The sequence below is a fragment of the Trachymyrmex septentrionalis genome, unplaced genomic scaffold (genome assembly GCF_001594115.1).
Source record: "Trachymyrmex septentrionalis isolate Tsep2-gDNA-1 unplaced genomic scaffold, Tsep1.0 scaffold13, whole genome shotgun sequence".
Lineage (NCBI taxonomy): Eukaryota > Metazoa > Arthropoda > Insecta > Hymenoptera > Formicidae > Trachymyrmex > Trachymyrmex septentrionalis.
The window spans coordinates 1,081,383-1,096,414 of NW_017304438.1; the positions used below are offsets into that span (position 1 = coordinate 1,081,383).

General features: G+C 31.4%; 2 protein-coding genes across 6 annotated transcripts in view; one reads left to right on the forward strand and one right to left on the reverse strand.

Moving 5' to 3' along the window:
- The window catches only part of LOC108756702, an 8,093-nt gene extending 3,402 nt beyond the window's left edge, over positions 1-4,691 (forward strand). For both annotated transcript variants that reach the window (XM_018500708.1, XM_018500707.1), the window contains 3 exons: positions 2,047-2,596; positions 3,171-3,375; positions 3,788-4,691. In XM_018500708.1, the coding sequence (XP_018356210.1) occupies positions 2,256-2,596; positions 3,171-3,375; positions 3,788-4,015 (774 nt within the window). In that variant the 5' untranslated portion in view covers positions 2,047-2,255 and the 3' untranslated portion in view covers positions 4,016-4,691. The remainder of the gene's footprint in view (positions 1-2,046; positions 2,597-3,170; positions 3,376-3,787) is intronic.
- Positions 4,692-6,852: 2,161 nt separating this feature from the next.
- Positions 6,853-15,032, reverse strand: part of LOC108756785 — a 23,923-nt gene continuing 15,743 nt past the window's right edge. For all 4 annotated transcript variants that reach the window (XM_018500830.1, XM_018500828.1, XM_018500827.1 and 1 more), the window contains one exon: positions 6,853-10,826. In XM_018500830.1, coding sequence (XP_018356332.1) covers positions 8,587-10,826 — 2,240 coding nt within the window. In that variant the 3' untranslated portion in view covers positions 6,853-8,586. The remainder of the gene's footprint in view (positions 10,827-15,032) is intronic.

Genomic DNA, 15,032 nt, shown 5'->3' on the forward strand with positions numbered 1-15,032 from the left:
TTAGAAAATATTTGTAAATATTTAATAAAATTTATTTTGAATATTTTGTAAATAATTTTGTGATCTTAAATTGAACAAATTACAAATATTTATTATAAATATTATGAAATATTTATTATAAATTGTGGAAAATGTTATGAAATTACTTATTGTTAGTAAGACAATTATAAGTAAAAAATATTTATACTAGAAATATTTATTTATATTTATCATAAAAATTACATAAAATATTTACTCTATATTTTAATAATATTTTTAATAAAACTGTATATAAAATATGTATAAAATATTTATATAATGTATTTCAAAAAATAAATATTATAGTAATAAATATTTATCATAAATATTCTATGCTGCCTAGATATGTACCTAATCTTTAATATATCATAGTATATCGTATTTTACGTTATTTAATAATGGTATTCTGAAATTGAATGAAGGCACTGCATCAATGATGGAAAACTGATCTCGCCTGAATGCGCGAAACTGGGTGTGCGCGCGATAGGAGACAGATGAAATTGAGAGATTTAATCCGCTGAAAATAGATCTGTCGAACATGGAGAAATAGCTTCTCTAAAATATTTGTACCGTTCTCAACCTGTTTCGCGTATTTTATAATCCTACGCGAATCTTCACGCCTTGCGTTTCCTGTCTATCCGCGCCGCGTTATACTGAATCACGATTGACAAAAAGTCTCGGAATAACAAACAAAAAGTCAATGATAAAAGGTCAAAATCAATTATACAAAGATTAAATAAAGTTAAACTTGAAAGCAATAATTAAAATTAGCATTTGTCGAATTTTCCTTTAGAATTAGAACGTGACTTATTAATGACCACTATAATACAAAGAATCTTAATTTAAAAATCCACAATATCTTTTATCTTTTTGATGATATGTATAATTGTCGATCATAATATTTTTATTGATCGTCTCTTCTATTTTTCTTATTTCATATGATTATTAATTATTATTATTATGTATCCTCGTGAAAATTTTTTTTATAATTTTTATACGAATTGGAACATTTTTTAGAAATACTCAAAAATTTTCGGAAAGTTTACATCTTCTCTCAGAACTTTTCATATAAGTGAATTTTGAAATATTCTGAAATTTCTCATCCCATAATTTTTAAAAAGTATTTTTCAATTTTTTAGATTTTATAACATCTCATCAAAAATTATATTTACAAAAAATCTTAAAAATCTTACGATATTTCATAATTAACATACATGAAAAATTCTGAAAAAAGATGTAAATTTTCTGAGAAATGTTTCAATTCGTATAAAAAATGTGAGAAAGTTATAAAATTAGAAAAATTCTGAAAAATTATATGAAAAATTCTGAGAAAAATTTTCACCAGAGTAGTTGACAACGTTAGTCATCTAGCTTATTTTTTTCGCTAGAGATACATATAAATTAGTTAAGAGAAATCCTATATTTAGTTGCAACAGATTTTGCATAATAATATTCATATGCAAATTTTTACAAATACATTATTCATTTTTAGAAACTACGCATCGAGTTTGTCGGATTTGAAACGCAATAGCAAATTGAAGCTTAATATATACATTAACTTTTTAAGTTCGATTGATCGTCATAATGTAATAATAATATTAATAAGCATCTTTAAAGACTTGCAAAGTATGCATGTTTTGGAATACAAATTTACACATAGAGAGAAAAACATAAAATTATGAACATTTATAATTGAACTATTTTATAGGTGCAGTAACTATAAAAATAGCTTATTCAACTTTGGAATACAAATTTACACAGAGAGAAAAACATAAAATTATAAACATTTATAATTGAATTATTTTATAGGTGCAGTAACTATAAAAATAGCTTATTCAACTATATACATTAATTATTATGTAAAACTTGTATATAATTGTTACCATATTTTTTCTCTGAATACATTCTAATGCAGGATTAAGATGATGTAAGAAAAACGACATTTTTAACTTTAATAGATCCATAATCTATAATAAAAAATAGGATGAAGAGATCAGGCTCATAAAATTTATCTTCTCTATCTTCCAGATAAATTCATGCCGCACGTCACGAAGCTATAATTATTAAAATATGAATAAAGAAAGAATCTCTTTGCATGAAGAATAAAATAGGTGTTGCCACATTATATCTTCTGCTGATGAACATTTTTTAACGATAAACAAGTGGATGCGTACAAATAGTTTTTTTCTAATTGATAATTTGGATAGTTCAGAGGAGGCATTATATAAGAAGCAATTATGAATTCAAAGCAAGCAGAAATATGGCTGGCGGTGTTGTATACCGGATCCATGATATTTTCCGTTACATCTGTTATATCTCTGGTGACCACATGGCAGAATTGGGTAGTGACATTAGACGGTTGCATCGATGTTGATTGCGGCTGTATATTATATGGTATCAATACATTTCGCACATTTCTCGGCGGTGATGAGAAACTATGCCACTTTGCCGCGTACGCTCTTACACCCATCATAGTAATCAGCTTGTGTCTTGGGGCCTATCATGGATACAGATGCTGCATACATAAAAATTTAGACGAGCCTAAACAAATTAATCATGGACAAGTGTACAATGACAGGTGCTTATTCTTTTCATTTTCTGAGAAGTAAAAAATTTGTGCATGAATATGTATAAACATGTATAAATATTCATAAACATACATAATTTTGTATGAAATATGTTCATACAACCTTCTTTCTTTTGTAAAATTACTTTTTGTGTAATAGAAATAATAATAGTAATGTTAAAACATTAAAAATAATTAAAAGGATAATTTTTATTTTAGAAAAATTTAAATTTGAAAAAATATAAAATTACTTATGTATAATTATATATGAAATTATGCATAATTGTGTATGAGTAATTTTTTTTATATTTTTCCAAGCTTGTTTTTTTCTAAAACGAACAATGCGAAAATTATCCCTTTAATTATTTTTTATGTTTTCAAGTTACTATTATTATTTTTATTACACTAAAATTTTACAAAAGAAAGAGAGATGTATGAACATATATATATATATTTTATATTATATATGTTTATGAATATTTATGTATGTTTATATATATATTTATACATGTTCAGGTATGAAAAATTTTTTACCGGGATTTTTATTCATAATTATATGTATGTTTTTCTAATTATATTTTTCTAGAAGAAATCTTAATGGGTATGTTGTGATCCAAGTAAAGAAGAGAGTTGCTTTTAAGTGGTGGATGCCTTTCGGTTTCCTCGCAGCATTTGTCTGCTGCCTGTCTCTCGCCCACGCGGTCGTGATAACCGACGGCTACTATAAAACTTGCGAACAATATAGACGAAATCTCATTCAACTCTTGGGTTCGAGAGGCCGCGAAATTTTAGTAAGAACATTTTTTTTCTAACTTAATCCTGCGGAGCTGATGTCAAAATCTGTAACAGTTATTCATGCTGGATCTAAAATCCATTTTAATTTAATTGAAAGGCATTAATAATTGAAAAGCATCAATTAATTTTTTTTAAAGGACTAAAATGACATAATTCATATACTATAAAAAAACAAATGAATATTAAGTATACTTTAGTAAAAATAATTTTTACAGATATAAAGAAAATTGAATTGTTTGACTTTTTGACAAAAAGATTTATAATAATGGTAGTAGATAGATCAAAAAGTTGAGTAGGATCATTCGACTGTCAGTTCCGGAGGGTTAAATAATTTTAGTGATTGATATATTTCAAAAATAAAATGAATTTAAGAGATTAGAACTCTATTTTAATTTATTCTTGTTATAGGCGATTCATAATAGGTTGTCGTGCGGCGCGATTTTTGATTTCATGGATTATGTTCAGCCAGATAAGAATCACTGGAGTCGCACCGAGATGAACACCGCGATCGCGCTTCAACTCGCAATATATACAAGCTGGCTCAATTTCGCCGCTTGGATAGTCGCGTGTTCTATAAACTTCATCATGGCGAGGAAAAGGCAGCGCAATTTAGGAGAAAAATTTTGTTGCTGTTGAATGACATCTTTTATAAAATTAATTAGTGGCAAACTCTTGACAGTATTTTGGTAAAATGTAATAAATAAGGATGTCCTCTGAAAAAATGTAACAGGACGCAGACGTATATGATTGATACTCATGTTAATAGTATACATTTTATTTATGTATTTTATACAGAGATATAGTGTTTTCAATAACTATTTTCTTCGTATTTGTGCCTAATATCAAAAAATTAAAGATTCATCTGCTCTGCCATGGAAAATAATCACGTCCCTCTTTCATATTTTATATAATCCCATTCTCTTTATACATTTTTACACGATTTTCATTACTATATTATACATACACATATGCGCACACATTGAAACTATATTTGTGATCATCCCAAGAAGTTTAAAAATCCACACTGTTAAACTTAGTATAAACGAGAGCACGTTATTTCTTTCATATTATTACCTTGCTGAAACACGATAATTATATTATTAATGATAAATGGTAAAGAAAAATACAATAACCTGTTAGTGCAGGCAGTGACACAATTTAAATATAACTAATAAAATATATCCGTAAAACTTTCCGACACACATATTTAGGACATTTATTTTTTCCCTGCGAGACATATATATGAAAAAGAATACGAAGAAGAAAGAACCTATAACCATACAATAAATAAAACAATATGTGAAAATTTAAAGAAGGAATGTATTGTATCTATATACTATATATGTAGAATCATAAGAATTTATACAATCGAATTATATTCTTCTTAGGCCCATTTCTACCAATGTAAATTAATTTTAATCTCAGTTTAACTTACTCTTTATCTTTTTCTAATTCTTAGAACTGGAAAAAGATGAAGAGTTAGTTAAACCGAGATTAAAATTAAACTATATTGGTAGAAACGGGCTTTAGGGTATTAAATTAAAAATGCTCAGTATTTCTTAGCACCTCCAGTTCGTTCTATTTTATACATGGTGCACAGAATGATGAAGTATATTATTTTAAGGCTTGGAATAACAACGGTTCTTCCGTATGTTCAACAAATACTTTGAAATTATTACTTCTCGTCGAATTTTCATCATGTCGCTGAAATTTAGTGTTTAATTTTCTATGTTTGCATAAATAACTCTTATTTTTTGCAATGACGACATTAAAAATAACTTTTAACTTCTCCTATAGATATACATACATCTCACCGTTATGTATAGGAACTAAACAGAAAACAATTTCTTAGATACATTATCCCTTACATACAAATACAATTGACTCTGTTTATCTTAGAATACTATCAGCTTTTATTCTACATAACAGCAGAGACTTGCAAGCTTGAACTACTCGATAAAGGAAGGCACCTAAATCATACAAGCTATAATATCTACAAATTATGTTACATTTTATTATATACATATATATGAGGCGGGACATTTTAATCACCGCAGGCGATATCTTAGGAACTAAGAGAGATAAAAGAGTTATATGTAAAAATTATAGATTTTCTTGGGAAGAAGAAGATGAAAATAACGAATTTTAAGAGCCATACTAAGGTCAAGATCAATATAAATTCTTTGAATGGAAACTCCTATTTTTTATTGTATATTTTTGTCAAGATATTTTCAAAACCCTGGTTATAATCCGTTTTAAGTTAAAAACTAGGGTGCGATCCATTTCAGGCTGCTTTGAAATATTCTTTGATTGACCAATTAAAACAATTCTTTCTTCCTGATCAGTCAACGAAGTATTTACAGCTTAAATGGTTCGCACTTTTAAAAATAAGGATTTCCACTTAAATAAAAAATTCATATCTACTTTGATTAATTCTTATGTAACGTCCTCTATACAAAATGCGTTTTCTTTCCTCTAAGAAAACAAACATTTTACGATTTTTATATAATTTTTTTTTACCTCTCTTAATTCTTTCCACTTGGGAAAATGTCCCACTCATACTGCACACACACACATATATATATACATATATACATATATATATGTGCGCGCGTGCGCGCGCGTGTGTGTGTATGTGCATAAAAACATATAGATTATAAACATTTTTTTAAGGATATATATTGAACATACAATCCCTGTAAAAGAAATTAAATTTGGAAATGTGTTTAATATTTCCAACTTCAAATAAACTATGTACATATGAAAGTTGTGTGAATAAGATTTTTTGTTTAATAACACATTTTTAGTAGTTTATTTATTTTATATTATTATTTGCATTGTTCAAAATTAAAATTTAAAAAATAATTAAAAAATTTACATTTTTTTTTTATAAGTACCTTAAATATTCAAAATAATTTGTGTAAAGTTTTATTGCGATTCACTGATTAGTTGCAAAATATAGAACAAATAAATATTTTGTTTATTTTACTGGACAACTAATTCATGCATCGCAATGTAACTCTACGTAAATAATCTTAAATACATAATGTATTTATATTCAAAAATTGAGATTTTTATTATTTATTTTATAACATATTTCCATATATTTTCATTAAAAAAGACAGATTTAAAAAATACTACTATTTACTAAAATAACTTGTAATCCAGATAGTAATGAATCAACAAATTTGTCGTATTATTTTTAAACGTGATTTAGAATAATCTGTAATTTTTTCATAATTTTATTATTTTGAAAATATATATAAAATATCCTAAAATAATATAAATATATATACAAACAAATATGTGTATGTGTGTGTGTATTACACACGCACGCACGCACACACACGCGCACATATTGTCACATCTTTTTACATTGAACTAGATTCTTTTCGTAGAATCGATTAAAAAGGCGCAATATATTAGCAGTATAAAATTTGGTTAAAATAATTTCCAAAATTATATAAAACGTATTAAAATTTAATTGCTGAAATCAAATAATTTAACACATACAAGATATTCTCTCAATGTGAGATAGAAAAATTAATGTCGATAAGTGTTCTTACTAGTACCTATACACTAAGTACTAGTATCACATCTACTTTTCATATATTTTATTTAACAGTCTCCATCATAAGGGACATAATAATCGCGTATAATCAGTTTTCGTTTCGAATAATTCGAATAATGTCTATGAACCATAACGTTATTAAAACATAGCTATCTTACACAATGTAAATGTAAATCGAGACTGTTAAACAATAAGTCAGTCTTACACGGTAAGGCCAATTCTATAGGCGAGCTTATTCGCTCCTTTACAAATGTTACGAATCGCTTCACAATGCTATTATCTGCGCCTTTGTAACACTAATTTCTGTAAATTATTCATTATGTTAATTTTCATACTCTGTTATAATCTCTTCTTCAAGAGACCATAAATAGAATAAAAAAATTATCTTTTTCATCAATTTTACAATGAATTACGTTTACAGGTATATATATGTATATAGTACACAGATTAACTTTCTTAGAAAAATTGCTTTGTATGAACTAGTAGATTGAACTAGTAGAAATCTACAAATTTTGTAAAGTACAAACGTAGTGAAAAGACTTAGCTGCAAAAATAGATGCACGAGCTTTCTCTACCTAGTTTTATCATTTTTGGTATCGAGCTGCCAAGTTCCACAACCTGGTTTTATGTTAAATCATAAGTTGGGAAGTGTCTCTCTCTCTCTCTCTCTCTCTTTCTCTTTCTCACTCTTTCTTTTCAATGTTTCAAAAATCAACAGTTTTCTTTAATATAATGTCTTTTTTCCGTCAACTTCTTATGGCTATCTGTCTTGTCTGTGTAAATCTTCTAAAAATGCAAAAAGTAATTAAAAAATGGTAGTATATGAATTAATACTTTCCGACATTAGTGTAAATCACGCTTTATACGATCCATCACACGTTTGTCAGTTAGGCATGTGTACATATAAATATATCTGCTCATGTTGTATGCCTTCTGATATAAACATATGCAGCTTTTGCTGCTATCACATCACATTGTCGACGTTTGTGAAAAAAATGCACGGGTGTCAAAAAGATGTTGATCATGATCGTAGAATTTTGTTAATTCGAGAGTAAGTTAAGCATTTAAAGAAGCAGTTTCTAATACTGCAACATTCGAGATTTGGCTTAATCATAGAGGTAAAAATTTTAAATATTACTTTTTGCAATCTTCTACAAGAGATCTATTAAATAAATTAATTTATCTGACTTATTATTATTTTTTCACAAACGAGCATTCCAAAAACAAGCATGTGAAACAAACGCAACTTTATTCACTCGGAATTTCACTCTTGACGTATTTGCGCGTCCGAAAAACAAATTGTCTTAAACGCAAACGCTTTCTACATATTTACAACCTGTGTATCAACTCCCCGATGGAAATTTTATCGTATGTCATTTTTACTATCTATTAAGATTAATATCTTGCGTACGTAACAACTAACGTTGTTAGTGTGTGTATGTATGTGCATTCACAATACACGTAATAAAACTCTGACCAATCAAATAATTTTGTGTGCATAGAACGGTGTGTTTGCCGATGTTTATCTCTACAATATACACAACGAATTAATCAACTATATCATGTCGCTGCTCCGTTCCTGTGTTGCTAATAAACGACTTTGTATTAACTAGCTTCTAACAAAAACCATCTCATTTCAGGTGAACGGATTGCTCCGCCTCTTCAATGATCCAAAACGCTTCTCCGACGCTTCGCGGATTACCTCAAAAGGCGCTACCTTCATTCGATCTGTTTGCCTCTCTTCATTCTCATCGCTGGGAAAATCTTCGAAGCTCATATTACTGAAACCAGCGGTTGCGGCCGTGCTCTTCTTGCCCTTGGGTGTTTTCTTGTGGCTTGCCGATTTGATCTTGTGAGACGCCTTATAAGTCGGTAATACGTTGGTGACGTCACCGTGGTTTTCATTGATCAGGTGATACTTAGACTTGTCCGATTTGGATTTGTCTTTCTTGTTGTGTTTCGGCGTGTCGTCGTCCACGACGACTAGAGGCTCGGGCGACATGGGTGACATCATATTGGATGTGATGTCCACCTTAGAGACGCTGTTGACTGCGTGCACGGTGATTCTTGCGGTATGCGTGGTGGTCGTTTGAATCATATAGGCGGATGGTTGTGGCTGTGATGACGGGGTGGATGTTAAATGAACGACGGTATTCTTTGGGGACTGCACGACGCTGCTGATCGGCAACGTCGTCGTTAACGCGACGTTGTCCACGTAGTTCGGCGACTGTGATTGCAACTGTGACAGTGATTGCGACAGCGACAGAGACGTCGGGCGTTGTTGCTGCTGTTGTTGTTGCTGCTCATTCAGCTTCAGCGAGGCGAATTCCTCGAACGGAATCGATCCGAAGAGATCCTTGGAGGGTTCCACACTAATCGTTGGGTCGGAGTTCACCGTCACCATGCCATATTTCGACGTGGACGCGATTGTGTTCGAGTGACTAGTGAAATAATTGTCCGATGCCGCGTTGTGGGACTGCAGTGAAACGCAGTTGACATAATCAATGTACGATGAAGGGCCGACTGGACTCAGGATTGACAAGGGCTGAGTTGGTGCGGAGTCGATGTTCGAAAAATTGGACTGAGCGTTATTAAAAGGATTGGTGAATCCGCTCGGGCTAAATGGGGAGGAACCGAAGAGATCCTTCTCAATGTTCTCTTCAGCCTCCTCCTCCTCCTCTTCCTCTTCGGCAACGCAGACATGAGAACTGCTTTTGACTGGCGACGACGTTTGGATAACGCTCGGCTGATGGAACGACACTGGCTCTTCGTAGATAGTCTTGCTATTCACAATTGCGATGCTTTTGGGATATTTACAAGAGAGAACGGCAGACTTGGACGGCGGAGGCGCGGGTTTACTTTCCACCATGTCCACAAACACCTCCGCCGGTATAGGTGAACTCGAGATCGGTGTCACCAGATTCGAGTTGTGAGGTGAGTTCCTCGCACTGCCGCCTAGATCGATGTTCCTGGACTCGCTTTCGCGACTGTCGCTGCTCTTCCGCGAGCTGCTGGACCTCGGAAAAGGTGCCAAGGCAAACACGTCATCCTCCACTTTCCAAATCCCGTTGTTGAGCGACTTGGACTTGTCGTTGTCGTCAGACGAGCTGTCGCCGTTGTTAAACAGCAACGGCTTTGAGCCATACTGATGCCGCACGAAAGGATCGCCGTGCGATTGCTCCGGTTTGGACTCTGGGTCTAGTTCGTCATCCAACAACAATGGCTTCTCACCATACTGATGGCCAACGACCGGATCCGCGTCGATTGTCGGCAGCTGTTGCTCCTGCTGCCGATAGTGGTGCTTCCTCAGCCTCTTCATCCTGTAATCATCTTCGTGTGTCGCAACAGACTCGCACTCCGCGTGATACGCGGAGCTGCCACACGTGCGCACACTCTCGGAGATGGTCTCGTCGTGTTTTCTGCACACGCCACCGTCCTCGTCGTCCTCGTCGTCATTCACCTCGCCGTCATTACCTTCCTCGTCGTTCATCGCGCGTAGGTCGCTGGCCGAACCGATCGAATCGTCCGACTCGTAATCCACGTTCGTCGTGTTCTCCGCATTGTCGTGCAGCTGGGCAGCGACTCTTCTTCTACGGCTCAGCACGTTCTTTACACGCCTTCTCTTTGCCTTCTTCGCTCGCTCCTTCACTTCCTTGGCTTCTTTGTCGCTATCACTTGATATCTCATCGGCATTGAATGCCAGTTTCTCGTACTTGGAACGGTCCTCCGCCGGAGCACGGACAAACGGCGGTGAAACTGGACTGGATTCCGTGATCAAGGACGCCTCGTCGTCCACGCTACCAACGTTGCCACCATGCTCAACCCCGGAGTTCCACTGCGCCAAGGGCACCTTCGCTTTACCGTTTGTTGATTTCCCTGAAAAACAGAGTGTCGCGTTACATTAATACAGATAACATCCGAAGCAAGACTTTTTTTTTTCATATCAATGATAAGTGTATCTTATTTAGAACTAAACTATCACGTAAACCTCTGTTATCACTAAAGCGTAACGTACTTACCTATGTTCTTTTATTTTTTTTTTACAAAATCTCATCAGAGAGATACGATTCGATAATGGTCTATGTTAGACAGTATCGATCCTCTCAATTAGCGAAACTTCCTCTTACGCTATGCAGAGTATCCCAAATCTTATAATGAAGAAAAACTGCAAATATTTCCTTCCCAATATAAGAAATTATACTCTTAATTATGTTCTTAATTTGTTTAACTATTTTTACTAATATTATATATAAAATAATTTTTGTGCTGTATTATACTATTAATTTATAAATTTCGCTTTTAAATCAAAATATTTGCACCTCATAAAATTTACAGATATAACTAATATGACTGATTTTATGATATAAAGCGTGATATCATTATCTACAGAAGAGAAAGAATCAGAAAAAACGGGAAATGGTCTGATTAGGTCTGTTGCAAATAGTGCACTTTGTTGAGTATGATGTGCATTGGTCTTTTTACAATTTTACTATAACGAAATTCAGAGAAAGGTATAATGTTAGATTTTTCGACATGGAGAAAGTAATACAATATACATATTTTAGGATAAGCTATTTGTTAGTACCGCCACCAATAGGTCTGGAACAGTCCTAATCAGATTTAGAGGATTGAGGATAAGTGTTAAAAACGCAGTAATGCTCTGAGTAATAGATTTGCTTTAAGCTATCACGAGAGTACACATATCCCTGGCGAGATGCATTAGATTGTTCCCGCACAAAGGGCAAAGTATTGCTGCGTTTTCTGTACCAGTAGCGTTTAGAAAAAAAACAAATACTCCGTATGCTAATTTACATTTTATTGCTGCAACATTATTTGTCTTAATACAGCGAGAAAAGTATTGTCCGAAGTGTTTGTCAGCCCCCTATAGTGCTCTCAATTCACAAAACAATTTCTCTCTTTTTCATACGAGTCTCGCTACAGATACCATTGAAGAGAAGCATGCTTGTATTTCGATGATGGCGAATGGGTAACAAATACCTTTTTGTATGATATATCGCAACTTAACTCATCGTAATTAAAATGTATCTCTCCAAGAGACAGTATGTCATTAGAGACACTATGGGAGGCAAACAAAGTAGGACAAGATTGATAAAGAAAGATTATGTAAATAAATTCGATTCGAAACGAAAGGGTTTATGCCTCCCAAACTCATTAGGTTGTTCCAGACATTGGACAGACAAGAGTATATAATTTCTCGTAAATTTTTCTTTCACAAAAAAATAAGCACATTTATCAACTATCGTCAATTGTTTCCGCCTTGCCCTTAGGGATCTGTGATACTTACACATACTCAAGAAAAAATTAATATTACAGCGGTTTTGGTAATACTACTAGTGTCAGTAAAAAACAGATATCCTAACTTTGTTGGATATCCTAACTTTTTGCAATAAAATTAATTCTCCCCGATATATAATTTTTAAAAAAATATTAATATGTATCGTTATATTTGAATTATTACTTTACTATTATTACTTCGCTATATAAAAACTTCATTAGGAAATATAACAATTATAACAAGTACATCCAATATTAATTAATGTCTATAGCACTTGTTACAATATAAGATATGTTATTTGATATAGATATTAACGCATTGGACAACAATACGTAAGACTAGTATGCAAAATACAAAAATACGCAACACAGATCATGATTTTTTACACTTTCACATAAGATAAAATGATGTAATTTAGCGACGCTGCCTTCTAATTATTTCACTTACAATTTGCAGATGTTACCAATGCTAAATTACATCGTTTTATCTGAAAATTTTGTATATAGGCCAAGGAAAAATACAAGTGGAAAAATTAGTTATACCAAAGTGAAGCCCAAATTAACAAATACCGTGTAAAAGCGGTGTAATTGAGATATTATATTATGAAAAGAAATTAACAAACAAGAAACTAAAAAAGATACAATCCAGATGAAAGAAACAAAGGACGAGGGAGAAGAGCGAGAAATGAAAATAATCGCTAAGTATTATTTGCCAGCCACTGTAGTATTACCATCGCGCGAAGCAGATACAATCTTGTGATCTTTATATAATAATCCTTAATGTATGTCTGTATGTATATATTCACGCATTGCGCCAGAGATTCGTCATTTTGTGGAAAGGAAAGGTTCATATTATTACTTCCGCACACAAAAATAAATCTCCATATTCAACAATATATCCAGAAACAAACGTTCTTCCCAGTTTCATACTTCTCGCGTTAACACATGTTTTAATGGCATTACGTATAATATTCTTTTAGAACTTGAAACCTATTTTTCTCACGTTCTTTCTTTTATATGCTATATAATACAATCATTATAACACATAATACGTTTGCACGTATATGTATATGAGTAGGACAAAATAGTGTACCTAAACTTTGTGTATCACATAATATATAACATAATTTTTCATATATATATATATATATATATATATATATTGCATTATGTATATATATATGCATATAGATGTATGTATTTTATAATATATGCAATATATGTAATATTTATATGTAATTTGTTCCTCCCCTTTATCAACACACCAACTATTCTGTATGGAAACACTAAAATAAAAGCTAATTTCCGCTTTGTGCACTACATATCATAGGAACATCTATTATTAATGACAAAATTTTTTTAGCCTATATGTATGCATCATATTTTCAACAGTACTTAATAATTACACTTGTTCTAACATAATTTAATATACAGCGTATTTTTCGTGTCTAATGTTCGATGTATTATCCTTATGCTGTAATTTACTATTTGAGGTAAGTAGAAGTTAATATGTAATTTACTGGTAATATTCTACCATTCCTTTCTCACATAATTGAGCATAACTGAGCAGATTTGCATCACAATCACTTTTTTTACAGATACATTGGTAAAACAACCAATTTTTCAATCATCTTTATTAAAACGGTAACTAAGTATTTTGATAAGCAAGTAAAAGATCAACGTAAAAAAAAAATATTTTGTAAATTTTTTAGTCTATTTCTAAAAATTTCAACAAGTATAAAAATGTGATTTAAATGAATAATTATGTATGTATGTATTATATGCGTGTCGTTAAAAACTAAATTTTTTTTTAAATTACACAATTTTTCGATCATAAGTAAATATATAGATATAGAAATAAAGTCAGATCTATTTCCTTGCAAAAAATAATTTGGGCTTAGATTACACTTCCTGTTAATTATATTTATCACATTATATTTAATAGATAAGATTTATGTTTAAAATAATGAGAGCGTCATATAATAAGTTTTTGAAACTCATTAGTTAACTAAGATATTTTTTTTATTTCCATTTATATAAGTAGCAACATTTAGAAACATATCACACGTCTTTGATAAATTAGACAGTAATATAATTCGATTTTTTCCTTTATTTATCTAAAAAAAAATAAACATTTTTTAAAAACATTAGTTTCTTCTAATTAAATTTAACTAATTAATGAAACAGTGCAACAATATAGTCAACATTATCACACATAATTGATTATGTATTATATCACAAATCAAGTTTCGCATGTAATGCAACTAACATGAAATTGAGAGAGGAAATATTTACTTTATATATTACTTCGAAATTTTTCATTTTTTATCGTTATTTCAAATTCTGAAAATTAAGATTTATGTACATGGAAGTACAGGAAAGCGTAACATGCCGATAATCATCAGCATTTATCTACATCTATTGTCCACAAATATTTTGTATAAATACATTGCTAATTATCCATATTTTATTCAATATATATAATCATTCCAATAATGAGCAATTGAAAATAATATAAATCCAAGGAAAAAAGAATTTGAATTGTAAAAAAAAATTTTTCTGATTTTATAAAGTAAGGCTCCGGAGTGACCCTCACTGATTTCAATGAAACTTGGCAGGATTGTAGAGTGTGTTTCCCTGAATAAAAATCACCCCCCATTTGAACGTAGACAATCTACTATTTTCGAGATATAATATATTTCAATATTAAAGTTGATAAATTTCTTTTAGAGTATTAGAACAGTATTTGCAACGATATTAATGCAAATTCTGTGCTATATAGAAAGG